We start from the raw sequence: 22,824 nt of genomic DNA on the forward strand, positions 1-22,824 counted from the left end.
CCCAGTGTAACAGCGACTACCCAGAGCTGACCGTGATCATTTAATACTGAGCTGACTGAGGGAATAACAATCTAAAAAGGAAAAGACTGCTGGGTGGCTATTTCAATAGTCCATTTTATTGAGTATAGCATTCTTCAGGAGGACACCTAATCCTTTAAAGCAGGCTGTGGAGGGTCAGTAAACATTCATTGACTCTGTTTGTCCAGGACACACTCAGGTTAATGATTACAGAACTGACCTACACATATGGGCTACACTAGACAGAGTCAGGACAAGCTGATGGGCTAGCGTGTGACAAAGGTATGGAATGTTTCCTTTAGATTGAATGCATGTATAATAATTATGTTATCTCCTATAATTCTTCTTTGCTAAATCTAAATTCATGATTTCTGGTGAAGTTTTTTTATTTTTTTTTCTTAAATGTTGCTTTTCTCATAGAAGTAAAGGTTGTGACATAAAGCACCTAGTTTGGGGTAATATGGATGTTGTTCTTCAGATACATGCCCCTTCATACTGTGCTATGGAGCTTGTGCGTACCCCCATGGCCACTGTGAGAGGCTCTGACGCAAACATCATTTTTAAAGTGCAGCCTAGTACCCCCCCCCCCATACTTTTTACATGTGAAAACAAAGTGCAATCCATAAAAACTCTCAATGGTGGAAATGCGCTGATTGTTATTGTAGCCAATTGACATGGGTGCGTACTGATGATGTCACTAACCACCCCCTGTCTGATCCGCTTTGGGGAACACAAAACATCTGTTATCAGTGGAGATATATCTGTCTGTTTGAAACGCTCACATGGCAGCCGTCTTTCAAACTTTGATTTGATCAATATAATTTTGGTCAGGCTACAATCCATGGCGAATTATTATAAATTAGGCGTAAGTGTCATTGTCGCAGTTCTTTTTATTATTTTGCAGACTTTGGGGACTCATACTAACCATTGGCAACTTAAAATCAAATCATAAAATTGGACAGTTTGTGAAGAAAACCTTTAGTAACCACTGATCGTCCTTATTTGCGCCTTTAGTCAGAGAGCGAATCATTGCATTGCGTTAATAAACCAGAAATAAAAATGTATAGATAAATATCACTTGCAGAAAATAGTGTGTACACGATGCAGTGTATTTCATCGTGAGCTGAGACAATGTGCTTAAATAATTATAATTTACTATCCACTCATCATTTGATTAACACGTCGCACATAGCACTAAACACTGCTTGTTACTGGGGACATGTCTTGTGTTTCCCCTGTTCTTGTATGTTACTATAATGTTAGAATCTGATAACCAGACTCCATGAATCGGTACATTTATTACAGTTTTGCACTTTTTGCAATTTACAGGTGTTCTTTGGTTGCTGCGGACAGATGCTTTGTTTAATAATGTTTTACAATCGAATTAATTGACCTGACGTCTCCTAAACTGCCCTTTAAATCAGTATTTTGGTAAACATCCAAAGTTTATTTGATTAACCCTTTTACTGTTGTACGTCCTGCTCTCCTGTCATTGAGAGATATTATTCTGTGTCTAGCTGTATGTAATGTTTACATTATCTGTTTACTGAAGGCCTCTTGACATGTTGCTCATTGCCGTGAGATGCTGCTGTATGGATTATGGTGTTATTAACCAACTAACGGTTCTGGATCAAGTGGTTTAAAACACACTCACTCTAAATAGCCCCTTACCAAGGTTCCTGGAGAGGATCTATCAGTTTTCCTCCCTCCAAGGTTCCTGGAGAGGACCTATCAGTTTTCTTATTTCCAAGGTTCCTGGAGAGGATTTATCAGTTTTCCTCCTACAAAGGTTCCTGGAGAGGATCTATCAGTTTTCCTCCTACCAAGGTTCCTGGAGAGGATCTATCAGTTTTCCTCCTACCAAGGTTCCTGGAGAGGATCTGTCAGTTTTCCAATTTTCAAGGTGCCTAGAGAGGATCTATCAGTTTTCCACCTACCAAGGTTCCTGGAGAGGATCTATCAGTTTTCCTCTTTCCAAGGTTCCTGGAGAGGACCTATCAGTTTTCTTATTTCCAAGGTTCCTGGAGAGGATTTATCAGTTTTCCTCCTACCAAGGTTCCTGTAGAGGATCTATCAGTTTTCCTCCTTCCAAGGTTCCTGGAGAGGATCTATCAGTTTTCCTCCTACCAAGGTTCCTGGAGAGGATCTATCAGTTTTCCTCCAACAAAGGTTCCTGGAGAAGATCTATCAGTTTTCCTCTTTTCAAGGTGCCTAGAGAGGATCTATCAGTTTTCCACCTACCAAGGTTCCTGGAGAGGATCTATCAGTTTTCCTCTTTCCAAGGTTCCTGGAGAGGATCTATCAGTTTTCTTATTTCCAAGGTTCCTGGAGAGGATTTATCAGTTTTCCTCCTACCAAGGTTCCTGGAGAGGATCCATCAGTTTTCCTCCTTCCAAGGTTCCTGGAGAGGATCTATCAGTTTTCCTCCTACCAAGGTTCCTGGAGAGGATCTATCAGTTTTCCTCCTTCCAAGGTTCCTGGAGAGGATTTATCAGTTTTCCTCCTACCAAGGTTCCTGGAGAGGATCTGTCAGTTTTTCTCCTTCCAAGGTTCCTGGAGAGGATCTATCAGTTTCCCTCCTTCCAAGGTTCCTGGAGAGGATCTATCAGTTTTCCTCTTTCCAAGGTTCCTGGAGAGGATCTATCAGTTTTCTTATTTCCAAGGTTCCTGGAGAGGATTTATCAGTTTTCCTCCTACCAAGATTCCTGGAGAGGATCTATCAGTTTTCCTCCTTCCAAGGTTCCTGGAGAGGATTTATCAGTTTTCCTCCTACCAAGGTTCCTAGAGAGCATCTATCAGTTTTCCTCCTACCAAGGTTCCTGGAGAGGATCTATCAGTTTTCCTCCTACCAAGGTTCATGGAGAGGATCTATCAGTTTTCTTCTTTCCAAGGTTCCTCGAGAGGATTTATCAGTTTTCCTCCTTCCAAGGTTCCTCGAGAGGATCTATCAGTTTTCTTCTTTCCAAGGTTCCTCGAGAGGATTTATCAGTTTTCCTCCTTCCAAGGTTCCTCGAGAGGATCTATCAGTTTTCCTCCTACCAAGGTTCCTAGAGAGCATCTATCAGTTTTCCTCTTTCCAAGGTTCCTAGAGAGCATCTATCAGTTTTCCTCTTTCCAAGGTTCCTAGAGAGCATCTATCAGTTTTTCTCCTTCCAAGGTTCCTGGAGAGGATCTATCAGTTTTCCTCCTACCAAGGCTCCTGGAAAGGATCTATCAGTTTTACTCCTTCCACTGTTTCTGGAGAGGATCTATCAGTTTTCCTCCTTCCAAGGTTCCTGGAGAGGATCTATCAGGGTCTAATGAGTTCTTAGGGTAAGGGGAATGTCCATTTTTGAATAAGAGGAGTAGGTAATGTAAGAGGTAAGTGAATAGTATTTCATACACAGGATGCAGAGAAACAGGGAGAAATTATTCTGTAAACTCCTCGTATTGTTTAATTAATTTAGAAATCCCCACCCCAAACTTCCTCATTCAGCAATAACTGTGTCTTTTATACATGTCTTTCCAGAACTTTTTCTTTTTTTTATATATATATCTATCTGCCTTCAATTTCCTTCTCTTAGTTGTCCATTCAGCATCTCAGTATACTCTGCAACATGACCGTAGACAACAATTCCAGTGAACTGAACAAAATACATTCAACGCCAATTCCGCCCGTAACTAAAAATGAGGAGAAAATCCCCCCCAAAAAGGAATCATGCTGTGACACTCTAAAGGTAAACAGTTTGAAAGTCTATATCACATTGTCTGATTTGAAGGATCCAGCAAATTTGCTTTTTTAGGAAAAAGCTAATCTTGATAATTCATATCCTCTTCCCATAAAATGGAAGCCCTCTAAAGCAGGACGGAATCTCCAGCTAATGTCCCAGAGGACAGATGTGATCATGGCTCCCAGATAGTCTAACAACTCCTAGCTTTCATTAAATCTCTGGAATTTAAACAAATGATTGGTTAGTCAAGTGTTCTAGCCGAAACAATACATTGTTTTTATCCGTGTCCCAGAGAGTGCAAACAATGCAATTAATCTTTATTATCTCGTAGATCAAATGAGAAATTGGGATCTAACCACACACATAGCTATTTACAGGACCTGATTAGGATCTTACGGTTTATCCTATTCTTGACGCTTAGTTGGAAATTGGAAAAGGGTTCATTCATGCAATCTGCACTTTGTTCCAGATACCATTACCAGTGTTTTGCATTTAAGGATATATTTTGTCCCTGTGTTGTTTTATGGTTGCTCTGTTTGTGTAGATTATTAACAGACATTTCTGTGGCTTCACGTGTAGTAAGGTCACAACAATGGGTGACTGACAACACACATTAAGGTGGAAACATATTTCCAAACTGAGAACTGGAAGATATTTCAGGTAGATTGACCTTGTATCCACCTTCATTGATTGTGACAGTCTCTCCTTGTGTCAGAGTTCAGATTTATGACTAAATCAGTGCTTCCCAAAACAGTCCTCAAGGCATCACTACCAGTCCAGGATTTAGGGATTATCCAGTTGTGTCTAAGGTGTTTTTGTTTTTTTCTAAAAACACATTAGATACAACTGGGTAATCCCTTAAACCTGGACTGGTAGGTGTACCTGGAGACTAGTTTGGACAAAATAACTGAGATGCATTAAATAGAGATGTGATAAGCAGTTACTTGTTACCCTGAGTTTTTGGTCAAACTGCTCTAGGAGAACCAGCAAGAGATTTCTATTCCCATTTTGTTGGGAATTTCAATTTTCATTCCATGACAGTTTGGTGATCGGGTAAAATCATAAGTGAATATATTGTCCTTAATAGAGATATCTAGCAGTTTTCGCCCTTCACCTTTCTAGTTGTGGAAGGGAATGGTCGGAGGGTGAAGTTCTGAATAACTTTCCAGACGTCGGCTGATCTCGATACATCAGTGTATGAACAGTTAGATCAATAACCTTTACTTTAATCATGAGTAAATAAACTGTCTCCGCAGTAAAGTATTTGCCGTTAGGTGATTCCCAAGCTACTGACTCTGTCGACCCATGCTGTAGTGTGGGTTGTAACAGACCAACATTAACTGAGGTTGGAGATATTCTGGACAGACTATAGGCCTCATATAAGGTTTAATCCGTACCCTTCTATATTATTGATTATTAATGGGACACTCCACTGACCTGTTAACTCGGCTTTATTGAATATTTACCCCACCCAATGCCCACAGGTAGGACCACATCATTTACTTGCCTCATCCCCATGTGATGTGTCCCTTCTAGCGATGTGGCACCAATAGTTTCCCCGTGGCTAGTTTAGTTTTTAGCTGTGGCTGCTCAATTCCTAATAAATATGCCTCCACTTGTGGCAAGGAGGTGTGGGCATAAGAGAGTCATTAAATCTCCCTTTAGTAATATGGCTATCATATTAAATCCCATTGTCTTTATTGTTTATTTTCTTTTTTTGCTTGTTAATGGGGCAGCTGGCCACATGATTAACAGGAATGGTTTCAACTGTTTGCTTACTAACTGCTAGTGCTTTCAGCAGGCAAAATGTTGTTATTATCAATTATCACTAACTGGCAAAAAAAATGTGTCCATCTAGACAAATTGGTTATTTGGTAAATAGACCTGTGAAATATTGCACATTGAACCCTGACCTCCTGCCTTCTCTCACTCTGCTGCCTCACTGACTGTACTAATCGCCAGTTAACTGTCACGACAGACCACACACATTAATTTACACTGGAAGTCAAAACATCTGTGCTATCAAAACAAAGGCTCTATGAGTTCTGCCTCTGCATTATTGAAGGGTGGAGTTCATGATCTTGCGCGGTATTCCAGATATGGAGGAGTCAGAAAACATAGGGCATTCCTATTAGAAGAGTTGTGAGGGAATTCTGGACAAATCCAGAATAACTGGAGAAAAGGAAAGAAGGAGAACTGTTAGAGTTTGTCGATTATGCCTTGACAGTTCTCTACAATTCCCGTTATAACTCACCATTTTAGGTAACAGATCCCACCATATTTCCATTTTAGGGAACATAACCCACCATGTTTCCCTTTTAGGGAATAGAACCCACCATGTTTCCCTTTTAGGGGATAGAACCTACCAGGTATCCATTTAAGGAATAGAACCCACCCTGTTTCTATTTTAGGGAATAGAACCCACCATGTTTCCATTTTAGGGAACATAACCCACCATGTTTCCATTTTAGGGAATATAACTCACCATGTTTACCCTTTAGGGAATAGAACCCACCATGTTTCTATTTTAGGGAATATAACTCACCATGTTTCCATTATAGGGAATAGATCCCATCATTTTTGCATTTTAGGGAATATAACTCACCACTTGGACTTGGGAATTGTTATAGACAACAAACTATGCAACAATGTGCAATGTCAATCAGCAGTGGCCAAGGCCAGTAGGGTATTGTCATGCATGAAAAAGGGCATTCATTCTCGGGATGAGAATATCATTTTGCCTCTTTATAAATCACCGGTAAGACCACACATTGAATATGCAGTGCAATTTTGGGCACCTGTTCTAAAGAAGGATATTATGTCACTAGAAAAAGTGCAGAGGCGGGCTACAAAATTAATAAAAGGAATGGAACATATCAGGTATGAAGAAAGGTTAACAAATTTAAACCTATTTAGTTTAGAAAAACGTCACCTGAGAGGGAAAATGATAACATTATGCAAATATATTCGGGGCCAATACAAACCATTGTGTGGAAATCTATTCACAAACCGGACTTTACATAGGACACGAGGTCATGCGTTTAGACTAGAAGAAAGAAGATTTCGTCTAAGGCAAAGGAAAGGTTTTTTTACTGTAAGAACAATCAGGATGTGGAATTCTCTGCCTGAAGAAGTGGTTTTATCAGAGTCCATACAGATATTCAAACAGCTACTAGATGCATACTAGCAAAAACAGAATATTCAAGGATATAATCTTTCAACGTAGGGTAATAACTGCTTGATCCAAGGATAAATATGACTGCCATTCTGGGGTCAAGAAGGAATTTTTTTCCTAGCTTGTTGCAAAATTGGAAGTGCTTCAAACTGGGTTTATTTGCCTTCTTTTGGATCAACAGCAAAAAACATATGTGAGGAAGGCTGAACTTGATGGACGCAAGTCTCTTTTCAGCTATGTAACTATGTAACTATGTAACTATTTTTCCATTTTAGGCAATAGATCCCACCATTTTTGCATTTTAGGGAATAGAACCCACCATGTTTCAGTTTTAGGTAATACAACCCACCATGTTTCCATTTTAGGGAATAGATTCCACCATGTTTGCATGTTAGGGAATATAACTCACCATGTTTCAGTTTTAGGTAATATAACCCACCATGTTTTCATTTTAGGGAATAGATCCCACGATGTTTCCATTTTAGGGAATATAACTCACCATGTTTCAGTTTTAGGTAATATAACCCACCATGTTTCCATTTAAGGAATATAACCCACCATGTTTCCATCTTAGGGAATAGAACCCACCAAGTTTCCATTTAAGGAATATAACCCACCATGTTTCCATCTTAGGGAATAGAACCCACCATGTTTCCATTTTAGGGAATATAACCCACCATGTTTCCATTTTAGGGAATAGAACCCACCATGTTTCCATTTAAGGAATATAACCCACCATGTTTCCATTTTAGGGAATAGAACCCAACATGTTCCTATTTTAGGGAATAGAACCCAACATGTTTCCATCTTAGGGAATAATACCCACCATGTTTCCATTTTAGGGAATAGATCCCATCATGTTTCCATTTTAGGGAATAGATCCCACCATGTTTGCATGTTAGGGAATATAACTCACCATGTTTCAGTTTTAGGTAATATAACGTACAATGTTTTCATTTTAGGGAATAGATCCCACCATGTTTCCATTTTAGGGAATATAACTCACCATGTTTCAGTTTTAGGTAATATTACCCACCATGTTTCCATTTAAGGAATATAAACCACCATGTTTCCATCTTAGGGAATAGAACCCACCATGTTTCCACCTTAGGGAATAGAACCCACCATATTTCAATTTTAGGGAATAGAACCCACCGTGTTTCCATTTAAGGAATATAACCCACCATGTTTCCATCTTAGGGAATAGAACCCACCAAGTTTCCATTTTAGGGAATAGAACCCACCATGTTTCCATTTTAGGAAATAGAACCCACCATGTTTCCATTTAAGGAATATAACCCACCATGTTTCCATCTTAGGGAATAGAACCCACCATGTTTCCATTTTATGGAATAGAACCCACCATGTTTCCATTTTAGGGAATAGAACCCACCATGTTTCCATTTTATGGAATATAACCCACCATGTTTCCATTTTAGGGAATAGAACCCACCATGTTTCCATTTTAGGGAATAGAACTCACCATGTTTCCATTTAGGGAATAGAACCCACCATGTTTCCATTTTAGGGAATAGAACCCACCATGTTTCCATTTAAGGAATATAACCCACCATGTTTCCATTTTAGGGAATAGAACCCAACATGTTCCTATTTTAGGGAATAGAACCCAACATGTTTCCATCTTAGGGAATAATACCCACCATGTTTCCATTTTAGGGAATAGATCCCATCATGTTTCCATTTTAGGGAATAGATCCCACCATGTTTGCATGTTAGGGAATATAACTCACCATGTTTCAGTTTTAGGTAATATAACGTACAATGTTTTCATTTTAGGGAATAGATCCCACCATGTTTCCATTTTAGGGAATATAACTCACCATGTTTCAGTTTTAGGTAATATTACCCACCATGTTTCCATTTAAGGAATATAAACCACCATGTTTCCATCTTAGGGAATAGAACCCACCATGTTTCCACCTTAGGGAATAGAACCCACCATATTTCAATTTTAGGGAATAGAACCCACCGTGTTTCCATTTAAGGAATATAACCCACCATGTTTCCATCTTAGGGAATAGAACCCACCAAGTTTCCATTTTAGGGAATAGAACCCACCATGTTTCCATTTTAGGAAATAGAACCCACCATGTTTCCATTTAAGGAATATAACCCACCATGTTTCCATCTTAGGGAATAGAACCCACCATGTTTCTATTTTAGGGAATATAACCCAACATGTTTCCATCTTAGGGAATAATACCCACCATGTTTCCATTTTAGGGAATATAACCCACCATGTTTCTGTTTTAGGGAATAGAACCCACCATGTTTCCATTACGGAATATAATCCACCATGTTTCCATCTTAGGGAATAGAACCCACCATGTTTCAGTTTTAGATAATATAACCCATCATGTTTCCATTTAAGGAATATAACCCACCATGTTTCCATCTTAGGGAATAGAACCCACCAAGTTTCCATTTTAGTGAATATAACCCACCATGTTTCCATTTTAGGGAATAGAACCCACCATGTTTCCATTTAAGGAATATAATCCACCATGTTTACCATCTTAGGGAATAGAACCCACCATGTTTCCATTTTAGGGAATATAAACCACCATGTTTCCATTTAAGGAATTTAACCCACCATGTTTCTGTTTTAGGGAATAGAACCCACCATGTTTCCATCTTAGGGAATAATACCCACCATGTTTCCATTTTAGGGATTATAACCCACCATGTTTCCATTTTAGGGAATAGAACCCACCATGTTTCCATTTAAGGAAGAGAACCCATTGTGTTTCCATTTTAGGGAATAGAACCCACCATGTTTCCATTTTAGGGAATATAACTCACCATGTTTCCATTTTAGGAAATAGAACCCACCATGTTTCCATTTTAGGGAATAGAACCCACCATGTTTCCATTTTAGGGAATAGAACCCACCATGTTTCCGTCTTAGGGAATAGATCCCACCATGCTTCCGTTTTAGGGAATATATCCCACCATGTTTCCATTTTAGGGAATAGAACCCACCATGTTTCCATTTTAGGGAATAGAACTCACCATGTTTCCATTTTAGGAAATAGAACCCACCATGTTTCCATTTTAGGGAATAGAACCCACCATGTTTCAATTAAGTAATAGAACCAACCATTTTTCCATTTTAGGGAATAGATCCCACCATTTTTCCATTTTAGGTAATATAACCCACCATGTTTCCATTTTAGGGAATAGAACCCACCATGTTTCCATTTTAGGGAATAGAACCCACCATGTTTCCATTGTAGGGAATAGAACCTGCCACGTTTCCATCTTAGGGAATATAACCCACCATGTTTCCATTTTAGGGAATAGAACCCACCATATTTCCATCTTAGGGAATAAAACACACCATGTTTCCGTTTTAGGGAATAGATCCCACCATGCTTCCATTTTAGGGAATAGAACACACCATGTTTGCATTTTAGGGAATAGAACCCACCATGTTTTCATCTGAGGGAATAGAACCCACCATATTTCCGTTTTAGGGAATAGAACCCACCATGTTTCCATTGTAGGGAATAGAACCCGCCACGTTTCCATCTTAGGGAATATAACCCACCATGTTTCCATTTTAGGGAATAGAACCCACCATATTTCCATCTTAGGGAATAAAACCCACCATGTTTCCGTTTTAGGGAATAGATCCCACCATGCTTCCATTTTAGGGAATAGAACCCGCCATGTTTCCATGTTAGGGAATATAACTGTAACGGACCGTTTCAGCATATGAGGGGTTAAAATCCGTTTAGGCGATAATCCCCTTTTCTCAGAAAGGCACAGCTACTGCAGAACATCAGAACTCACAAACTGGATATAGGTGAATAAGGTAGCACTCCAGCTGGAACCTCACAAATAGCTGCTAGCAGATGAATAGGAAAAGCAGACATCAGCTTACACTCCTAGCAGTCAAATCTCCAACAGCATACAGTGAATCCCCCCAAGAACGAGACAAGGCTCCGTGTTGAAGGTCAAGCAGTGGTCATAACACAAGCCCTCCCCATTTTACCCATAAGACATTTCTTCCTATCCCGGAGATAATTAGGGAGAAATCTAATTAACTCCGAGGATAGGAACCATCGCCATTTTAAACACAAACATACAAAATGCAATAAAATACATAAAATCCGAAATACCGAAGATATAGTGTTCGTGCAACGTATCCCCAGATAGCCTGAATCTGAAGGCATATTCCTGCCGAATAGCGCTCAGATCCGAAGTACACAGTCCAATCGCCATGGAGTCAAAGTCTCTCATAAGTCTTTCGGTGTACGAATGACTCCATGGGCCGGCTATCTGGGTAAGTCCATACGGATGAAGAAAACCCCCGAACGGAACAGGGTTCGTATGCCTCCAAGGGAATAGAAGGAGGGACGGCCGTCTCCAGCGGTGTTCGGTAGATAAAGAGTCCGTTTTTAGATCCATGGGTTTTGCACCGAACACCGCTGATTCGCCTCGTGTCCAAAATGGCCGCCGCCTCGTGGTCGGCATACGAACGACGACCACCCGTATGAAATGGAATGGAGAGGTGTTTGCGGTTAACCACAGCGTTCTAATTTGTGGTCAAGGTGTTAATGAGCCGCACACTCCTCTCCTGGGTGGCCGATGTTCGGTAGTTTTTATTCGGTACTTTAGGAAACGAAAAACCAATAGCGTACGGACAGGAAATCCACGAATCCCATGGAAACAGATGAACCCGCAATACAGGTCTATGGTGGTCAGGTAGCGTCCCCTGGCAATGCGGTCTAATAACTCGTCTACCCGTGGCATCGGGTAGGCGTCAGTGGTGGTCCGCTCGTTGAGCCTCCTGTAGTCCACACAGAACCGGGTGGTCCCATCTTTCTTAGGCACCAGGACTACAGGGGAGGCCCAAGGGCTATCGGAGTGCTCGATGACCCCAAGCTGGGTCATCTCCTCTATCTCCTTCCGCATTCCTTCTCGGACTGCTTCAGGGATACGGTACGGGGGCTGTCGTAAGGGGTTCTGTCCAGGGGTCTCTACCTTATGTACAGCTAGGGTAGTGTAGCCGGGTTCTTGGGAGAACGTCGCCTGCTTCTCCCACAGAAGCTGTTTCGCCTGTTCCTTCTCCGTGGGGCTTAACCTGTCCCCTAGCTGTACGAGCTCAGTCAGATCCGTCTGGGCACCTCTGGCTAATAGGTCGGGTAGGGGTAAGCTTTCGGTATCGTCTGCAGCGGGGGCACACACTGCGGCTATATCCTCCGGTCGTTCCTGATATTCCTTTAGCATGTTCACATGAAAGGATCGCTGGATCCTGTCATCTGAACAGCTGGCTATAAGGTACGTAGTATCGCACACCTGGGCTAATACTTTATACGGGCCCTGCCAAGATGCCTGCATCTTGTTCGCCTTCACAGGTTTGAGCACTAGTACCTTCTGCCCAATAGCCGGCCCATGGAGTCATTCGTACACCGAAAGACTTATGAGAGACTTTGACTCCATGGCGATTGGACTGTGTACTTCGGATCTGAGCGCTATTCGGCAGGAATATGCCTTCAGATTCAGGCTATCTGGGGATACGTTGCACGAACACTATATCTTCGGTATTTCGGATTTTATGTATTTTATTGCATTTTGTATGTTTGTGTTTAAAATGGCGATGGTTCCTATCCTCGGAGTTAATTAGATTTCTCCCTAATTATCTCCGGGATAGGAAGAAATGTCTTATGGGTAAAATGGGGAGGGCTTGTGTTATGGCCACTGCGATTGGCTACTGTTAAATATATTTTACAGTCTTCCACCAGGTCCCCTAGGGGAGTGTCTACCTGGTGGAGACCTGCATAAATACTGGGCAGGTAGCCCCCATTAAACACATTCTGCTTGACCTTCAAAACGGAGCTTTGTCTCGTTTGTGGAGGGATTGACTATTGGGACAGCGTTTTCGTTTATTTCTAGCTGTGGAAGGATTTCGGATGGATTGCTGATCGGGAGTTACCGCATTCGTATGCTCCGGTCGGGAGTCTTATGATCGGTTATGCTGGAACTGCATTTCTGGAGAAAGGGGATTATCGGCTAAACGGCGGCTTCACTCTCCAGGCGGCGAGTGTCGTAACAATAACCCACCATGTTTCCATCTGAGGGAATAGAACCCACCATATTTCCGTTTTAGGGAATAGAACCCACCATGTTTCCGTTTTAGGGAATATAACCCACCATGTTTCCATTTTAGTGAAAATAACCCACCATGTTTCCATTTAAGGAATATAATCCACCATGTTTGCCATCTTAGGGAATAGAACCCACCATGTTTCCATTTTAGGGAATATAAACCACCATGTTTCCATTTAAGGAATTTAACCCACCATGTTTCTGTTTTAGGGAATAGAACCCACCATGTTTCCATCTTAGGGAATAATACCCACCATGTTTCCATTTTAGGGAATATAACCCACCATGTTTCCATTTTAGGGAATAGAACCCACCATGTTTCCATTTAAGGAAGAGAACCCATTATGTTTCCATTTTAGGGAATAGAACCCACCATGTTTCCATTTTAGGGAATATAACTCACCATGTTTCCATTTTAGGAAATAGAACCCACCATGTTTCCATTTTAGGGAATAGAACCCACCATGTTTCCATTTTAGGGAATAGAACTCACCGTGTTTCCATTTTAGGGAATAGAACCCACCATGTTTCCGTCTTAGGGAATAGAACCCACCATGTTTCCATTTTAGGGAATATAACTCACCATGTTTACCCTTTAGGGAATAGAACCCACCATGTTTCCATTTTAGGGAATATAAACCACCATGTTTCCATTTAAGGAATTTAACCCACCATGTTTCTGTTTTAGGGAATAGAACCCACCATGTTTCCATCTTAGGGAATAATACCCACCATGTTTCCATTTTAGGGAATATAACCCACCATGTTTCCATTTTAGGGAATAGAACCCACCATGTTTCCATTTAAGGAAGAGAACCCATTATGTTTCCATTTTAGGGAATAGAACCCACCATGTTTCCATTTTAGGGAATAGAACCCACCATGTTTCCATTTTAGGGAATATAACTCACCATGTTTCCGTTTTAGGGAATAGATCCCACCATTTTTCCATTTTAGGGAATAGAACCCACATTGTTTCCATTTTAGGGAATAGAACTCACCATGTTTCCATTTTAGGAAATAGAACCCACCATGTTTCCATTTTAGGGAATAGAACCCACCATGTTTCAATTAAGTAATAGAACCAACCATTTTTCCATTTTAGGGAATAGATCCCACCATTTTTCCATTTTAGGTAATATAACCCACCATGTTTCCATTTTAGGGAATAGAACCCACCATGTTTCCATTTTAGGGAATAGAACCCACCATGTTTCCATTGTAGGGAATAGAACCTGCCACGTTTCCATCTTAGGGAATATAACCCACCATGTTTCCATTTTAGGGAATAGAACCCACCATATTTCCATCTTAGGGAATAAAACACACCATGTTTCCGTTTTAGGGAATAGATCCCACCATGCTTCCATTTTAGGGAATAGAACACACCATGTTTGCATTTTAGGGAATAGAACCCACCATGTTTCCATCTGAGGGAATAGAACCCACCATATTTCCGTTTTAGGGAATAGAACCCACCATGTTTCCATTGTAGGGAATAGAACCTGCCACGTTTCCATCTTAGGGAATATAACCCACCATGTTTCCATTTTAGGGAATAGAACCCACCATATTTCCATCTTAGGGAATAAAACCCACCATGTTTCCGTTTTAGGGAATAGATCCCACCATGCTTCCATTTTAGGGAATAGAACCTGCCATGTTTCCATGTTAGGGAATATAACCCACCATGTTTCCATCTGAGGGAATAGAACCCACCATATTTCCGTTTTAGGGAATAGAACCCACCATGTTTCCGTTTTAGGGAATATAACCCACCATGTTTCCATTTTAGTGTATATAACCCACCATGTTTCCATTTTAGGAAATAGATCCCATCATGTTCCCATTTTAGGGAATAGATCCCACCATGCTTCCATTTTAGGGAATAGAACACACCATGTTTGCATTTTAGGGAATAGAACCCACCATGTTTCCGTTTTAGGAAATAGATCCCACCATGTTTCCATTTTAGGGAATAGAACCCACCGTGTTTCCATTTTAGGGAATATAACCCACCATGTTTTTAGTTTAGGGAATAGAACCCACCATGTTTGCATTTTAGGGAATAGATCCCACCATGTTTCCATTCTAGGTAATATAACCCACCATGTTTCCATTTTAGGGAATAGAACCCACCATGTTTCCATTTTATGGAATAGAACCCACCATGTTTCCATTTTAGGGAATAGAACTCACCATGTTTCCATTTAGGGAATAGAACCCACCATGTTTTCATTTTAGGGAATATAACCCACCATGTTTCCATTTTATGGAATAGAACCCACCATGTTTCCATTTTAGGGAATAGAACCCACCATGTTTCCATTTTATGGAATATAACCCACCATGTTTCCATTTTAGGGAATAGAACCCACCATGTTTCCATTTTAGGGAATAGAACTCACCATGTTTCCATTTAGGGAATAGAACCCACCATGTTTCCATTTTAGGGAATAGAACCCACCATGTTTCCATTTTAGGGAATAGAACCCACCATGTTTCCATTTTAGGGAATAGAACTCACCATGTTTCCATTTAGGGAATAGAACCCACCATGTTTCCATTTTAGGGAATATAACCCACCATGTTTCTATTTGTGCAACCACTGGAAAGTGGGATATACTGCCGCTTTAATTCTAATGCAAAGAATGACATTTATATGTACATTATTATTTTATATATGTTATGGGAATATATGCAATCCAGGTGATGAGAAATAATAATTGATCAACATAGATGGTCGCTTTACATATCGATGCTAATGCTAATTTTTTTCAGCTGTTTCTGGCTTCTTTGTGTTTTGCCTATTTTGCCAAAGCTTTCTCAGGAAGTTACATGAAAAGCTCCATTACTCAGATTGAGAGACGTTTTGACCTTTCCTCGTCCATCGTGGGAATTATTGATGGGAGTTTCGAATTTGGTAATTTCATTCTATATGGATTATTTCACAAACATTCCCATTCAATAACCATTACTAATCACCATCCATGTCTTTTTGCAGGTAATTTACTAGTGCTAGTGTTGGTCAGTTATTTTGGAGCCAAATTTCACCGGCCACGGATAATTGCTGGTGGCTGCCTTGTGATGACAGTAGGAAGTCTGATGACTGCTTTGCCTCATTTTTTCATGGGACCGTAAGTCATGTCTGTCACAGTGACAAACAGACACAAGAGGAAAACAGAGATACGCATATATAGACAAAGAGTGTCACAGAGACAAACATATACAGACACAGTGATACACAGATACAGACACAGTGACAGAGATAGATACACTTATGTAGACTAAGTGACAGAGACATACACATACTGACAAAGTGATACACAGAGGCACACATATACAGACACAGTGACAAATAAAGGTGCACATATAAAGGTGCACACAGTGATACACAGAGACATACATAGAAATACATAGTGACATATATACATACAATGAATCACAGAGACATACATATACAGACACAGTGATACACAGAGACATACATGTAAATACATAGTGACATATATACACACAGTGAATCACAGAGACATACATATACAGACACAGAGATACACAGAGACATACATATAAATACATAGTGACATATATACACACAATTAATCATAGAGACATACATATACAGACACAGTGATACACAGAGACATACATATACAGACACAGTGACAAATAAAGGTGCACACAGTGATACACAGAGACATACATATAAATACATAGTGACATATATACACACAATTAATCACAGAGACATACATATACAGTCACAGTGATACACAGAGACATACATTTAAAGACACAGTGACACACAGAGACACATATATACACAGTGAATCACATAGACATACATATACAGACACAGTGAATCACAGAGACATACATAGAAATACATAGTGACATATATACACATAATGAATCACAGAGACATACATATACAGACACAGTGATACACAGAGACATACATAGAAATACATAGTGACATATATACACACAATGAATCACAGAGACATACATATACAGACACAGTGATACACAGAGACATACATATACATACATAGTGACATATATACATACAATTAATCGCAGAGACATACATATACAGACACAGTGATACACAGAGACATACATATACAGACACAGTGACAAATAAAGGTGCACACAGTGATACACAGAGACATACATATAAATACATAGTGACATATATACACATAATTAATCACAGAGACAAACATATACAGACACAGTGATACACAGAGACATACATTTAAAGACACAGTGACACACAGAGACACATATATACACAGTGAATCACAGAGACATACATATACAGACACAGTGATACACAGAGACATACATATAAATACATAGTGACATATATACACACAATTAATCATAGAGACATACATATACAGACACAGTGATACACAGAGACATACATATACAGACACAGTGACAAATAAAGGTGCACACAGTGATACACAGAGACATACATATAAATACATAGTGACATATATACACACAATTAATCACAGAGACATACATATACAGTCACAGTGATACACAGAGACATACATTTAAAGACACAGTGACACACAGAGACACATATATACACAGTGAATCACATAGACATACATATACAGACACAGTGAATCACAGAGACATACATAGAAATACATAGTGACATATATACACACAATGAATCACAGAGACATACATATACAGACACAGTGATACACAGAGACATACATATAAATACATAGTGACATATATACACACAATGAATCACAGAGACATACATATACAGACACAGTGATACACAGAGACATACATATACATACATAGTGACATATATACATACAATTAATCGCAGAGACATACATATACAGACACAGTGATACACAGAGACATACATATACAGACACAGTGACAAATAAAGGTGCACACAGTGATACACAGAGACATACATATAAATACATAGTGACATATATACACATAATTAATCACAGAGACATACATATACAGACACAGTGATACACAGAGACACATATATACACAGTGAATCACAGAGACATACATATACAGACACAGTGATACACAGAGACATACATATAAATACATAGTGACATATATACACACAATTAATCATAGAGACATACATATACAGACACAGTGATACACAGAGACATACATATACAGACACAGTGACAAATAAAGGTGCACACAGTGATACACAGAGACATACATATAAATACATAGTGACATATATACACACAATTAATCATAGAGACATACATATACAGACACAGTGATACACAGAGGCATACATATACAGACACAGTGACAAAGGTGCACACAGTGATACACAGAGACATACATATAAATACATAGTGACATATATACACACAATTAATCACAGAGACATACATATACAGACACAGTGATACACAGAGACATACATTTAAAGACACAGTGACACACAGAGACACATATATACACAGTGAATTACAGAGACATACATATACAGACACAGTGATACACAGAGACATACATAGAAATGCATAGTGACATATATACACACAATTAATCACAGAGACATACATATACAGACACAGTGATACACAGAGACATACATTTAAAGACACAGTGACACACAGAGACACATATATACACAGTGAATCACAGAGACATACATAGACAGGCACAGTGATACACAGAGACATACATATAAAGACACAGTGACACACAGATACACATTTATACACAGTGAATCACAGACACATACATAGACAGACGCAGTGATACACAGAGACATACATATACATACATACATAGTGATACACAGAGACATACATATACACAGTGAATCACAGACACATACATATACAGACACAGTGATACACAGAGACATACATATAAAGACACAGTGACACACAGAGACACATATATACACAGTGAATCACAGACACATACATATACAGACACAGTGATACACAGAGACATACATATAAATACATAGTGACATATATACACACAATTAATCACAGAGACATACATATACAGACACAGTGATACACAGAGACATACATATAAATACATAGTGACATATATACACACAATTAATCATAGAGACATACATATACAGACACAGTGATACACAGAGACATACATATACAGACACAGTGACAAATAAAGGTGCACACAGTGATACACAGAGACATACATATAAATACATAGTGACATATATACACACAATTAATCATAGAGACATACATATACAGACACAGTGATACACAGAGGCATACATATACAGACACAGTGACAAAGGTGCACACAGTGATACACAGAGACATACATATAAATACATAGTGACATATATACACACAATTAATCACAGAGACATACATATACAGACACAGTGATACACAGAGACATACATTTAAAGACACAGTGACACAAGGGACACATATATACACAGTGAATCACAGACACATACATATACAGACACAGTGATACACAGAGACATACATATACATACATAGTGATACACAGAGACATACATATAAATACATAGTGACATATATACACACAATTAATCACAGAGACATACATATACAGGCACCGTGATACACAGAGACATACATTTAAAGACACAGTGACACACAGAGACACATATATACACAGTGAATTACAGAGACATACATATACAGACACAGTGATACACAGAGACATACATAGAAATACATAGTGACATATATACACACAATTAATCCCAGATACATACATATACAGACACAGTGATACACAGAGACATACATATACAGACACAGTGACACACAGAGACACATATATACACAGTGAATCCCAGAGACATACGTAGACAGACACAGTGATACACAGAGACATACATTTAAAGACACAGTGACACACAGAGACACATATATACACAGTGAATCACGGAGACATACATAGACAGACACAGTGATACACAGAGACATACATATAAAGACACAGTGACACACAGAGACACATATATACACAGTGAATCACAGACACATACATAGACAGACACAGTGATACACAGAGACATACATATACATACATAGTGATCCACAGAGACATACATACATAGTGACAAACAGAGATACATATACTGACACACTGGAAACAGAGATATAAGACAAAATGAGAGGGACACATATACAGACACAGTGACAAAAAGAGACATATATACAGTGACAAACATATAATCAGTTACAGACACAGTGATCTAAGGATATGTTATTTATATCAGTGATTTGAGGAATGTTATATGTGTTTTATTTCAGCTATAAATATGAATCTGTGAGTTCACATACTGTGTCACGGAGTAATGTTTCCCTCAGTGTTTCCCCATGTCTGGATAATCAAACGTTTATTGAAAACAGCCAAGGAGGTAATAAGGCTTTCAGTGTCATGTCTGGATTATTTATTGCCGATTTATCTGACTGCAGGAATATTAATAGTGCTAAATCTGACAAACTCTGTGCTAGAGAACACCCCCTTCTCTAATAAATGTTTGTGGGCCTGTAATCCCAAAATCAGCCATGGAAACAGTAAATGGCGGCAGACGCCAATAGTGGACGAGATCCCCCATGGCCTAATGAGGGCAACATTTAATGTTTGATTTGACGTGTCTATAAACAAGGCCTCTCTTGCCTGGTCAGACATCAGTCAGTACTTGTGTGCAGCTAGCCATGTTTAAAGGGAATTGGGACGGCAGGAAATATGGGGCCCGGGGAAAAGGGAGGAATCAAAAGTTTGTCCTTTATTACATTCTCCAACTCCTTCTCTTCCTTATCCTCTTCTCTTCTTTATCGTCCATCTCTCCTTTATCCTCCTTCTCTAGTTTATCCTCCTCTTCATTATCCTTCTTCTCTCCTTTATCCTACCTGTATCCTAACCTTCACAGTGCATCTAACGTGTGTGGGAGCCTGGAGTGTCCCTTTATTAATATAAACCCACCCAGTATAACTATAACCTAACCTACACAGTGCACCTAACGTGTGTGGGAGCCTGGAGTGTCCGTTTAATAATATAAACCCACCCAGTATAACTGTAACCTAACCTACACAGTGCATCTAACGTGTGTGGGAGCCTGGAGTGTCCCTTTAATAATATAAACCCACCCAGCATAACTAACTGTAACCTAACCTACACAGTGCATCTAACGTGTGTGGGAGCCTGGAGTGTCCCTTTAATAATATAAACCCACCCAGTATAACTAACTGTAACCTAACCTACACAGTGCACCTAACGTGTGGGAGCCTGGAGTATCCCTTTAATAATATAAACCCACCCAGTGTAACTGTAACCTAACCTACACAGTGCATCTAACGTGTGTGGGAGCCTGGAGTGTCCCTTTAATAATATAAACCCACCCAGTATAACTGTAACCTAACCTACACAGTGCATCTAACCTGTGTGGGAGCCTGGAGTGTCCCTTTAATAATATAAACCCACCCAGTATAACTAACTGTAACCTAACCTACACAGTGCACCTAATGTGTGTGGGAGCCTGGAGTGTCCCTTTAATAATATAAACCCACCCAGTATAACTAACTGTAACCTAACCTACACAGTGCACCTAACGTGTGTGTGAGCCTGGAGTGTCCCTTTAATAATATAAACCACCCGGTATAACTAACTGTAACCTAACCTACACGGTGCACCTAATGTGTGTGGGAGCCTGGAGTGTGCCTTTAATAATATAAACCCACCCAGTATAACTAACTGTAACCTAACCTACACAGTGCACCTAACGTGTGTGGGAGCCTGGAGTGTCCCTTTAATAATATAAACCCACCCAGTATAACTAACTGTAACCTAACCTATACAGTGCACCTAACGTGTGTGGGATCCTGGAGTGTCCCTTTAATAATATAAACCCACCCAGTATAACTGTAACCTAACCTACACAGCGCACCTAACGTGTGTGGGAGCCTGGAGTGTCCCTTTAATAATATAAACCCACCCAGTATAACTGTAACCTAACCTACACAGTGCACCTAACGTGTGTGGGATCCTGGAGTGTCCCTTTAATAATATAAACCCACCCAGTATAACTGTAACCTAACCTACACAGTGCACCTAACGTGTGTGGGAGCCTGGAGTGTCCCTTTAATAATATAAACCCACCCAGTATAACTGTAACCTAACCTACACAGTGCACCTAACGTGTGTGGGATCCTGGAGTGTCCCTTTAATAATATAAACTCGCCCAGTATAACTAACTGTAACCTAACCTACACAGTGCACTGTAGCGGGCCCTGGGTAACCCGGTTGGCTACCCCCGCTGTTAATGAAGAGAGAGACCCATTTTCCCCAGTAACTGGACGACACACAGTTCCAAATGGCCAAATGCGGCTTTATACTTTCCCCCATGCAAGGGGGTCATATAACGGAACTGGAACCCCAGTCCCTTTGTCCCCTGTTCCCGCCACCCATCCTCAGGGTTTCCCACCTCTGGTGACCAGGGGATCTTTATCCCATGAGCTTCTGTACCTGCAAGTCCCAGCACGGGAAAGTTTCCCACCTCTGTGACTCCAAGCCACAGAAAGCCCACAAAACCGCCTTGTCCCCAAAGAGTGTCCCCACCAATCTCAGGGACCCCCAGAATGGCAACCGTCACAAACTGCCTCTGTTCGCAGGCTCACTGGGTGAAACCAGTCAAGGGAAGCGTCTCCTGGCCGGTGCTCGTCTGTACGAACGGCAGCCACCCAGGGAAGCACTTATTAATTACTTCCCTTG

General features: G+C 40.0%; 1 protein-coding gene across 2 annotated transcripts in view; it reads left to right on the plus strand.

Annotated features, from left to right (window-relative positions):
• Positions 1-211: 211 nt before the first annotated feature.
• LOC134602112 (solute carrier organic anion transporter family member 1C1-like) overlaps positions 212-22,824 on the plus strand; it is a 50,588-nt gene continuing 27,975 nt past the window's right edge. Inside the window, exons 1-5 of one of the 2 annotated variants that reach the window (XM_063446640.1) lie at positions 212-300; positions 3,594-3,734; positions 15,820-15,961; positions 16,043-16,175; positions 20,364-20,470. In XM_063446640.1, the coding sequence (XP_063302710.1) occupies positions 3,615-3,734; positions 15,820-15,961; positions 16,043-16,175; positions 20,364-20,470 (502 nt within the window). In that variant the 5' untranslated portion in view covers positions 212-300; positions 3,594-3,614. Of the gene's footprint in view, positions 301-3,593; positions 3,735-15,819; positions 15,962-16,042; positions 16,176-20,363; positions 20,471-22,824 lie in introns of those variants that run through there. The other variant, XM_063446641.1, reaches the window with a different exon arrangement.

This window comes from Pelobates fuscus, chromosome 3 (genome assembly GCF_036172605.1).
Source record: "Pelobates fuscus isolate aPelFus1 chromosome 3, aPelFus1.pri, whole genome shotgun sequence".
Classification (NCBI taxonomy): Eukaryota; Metazoa; Chordata; class Amphibia; order Anura; family Pelobatidae; genus Pelobates; species Pelobates fuscus.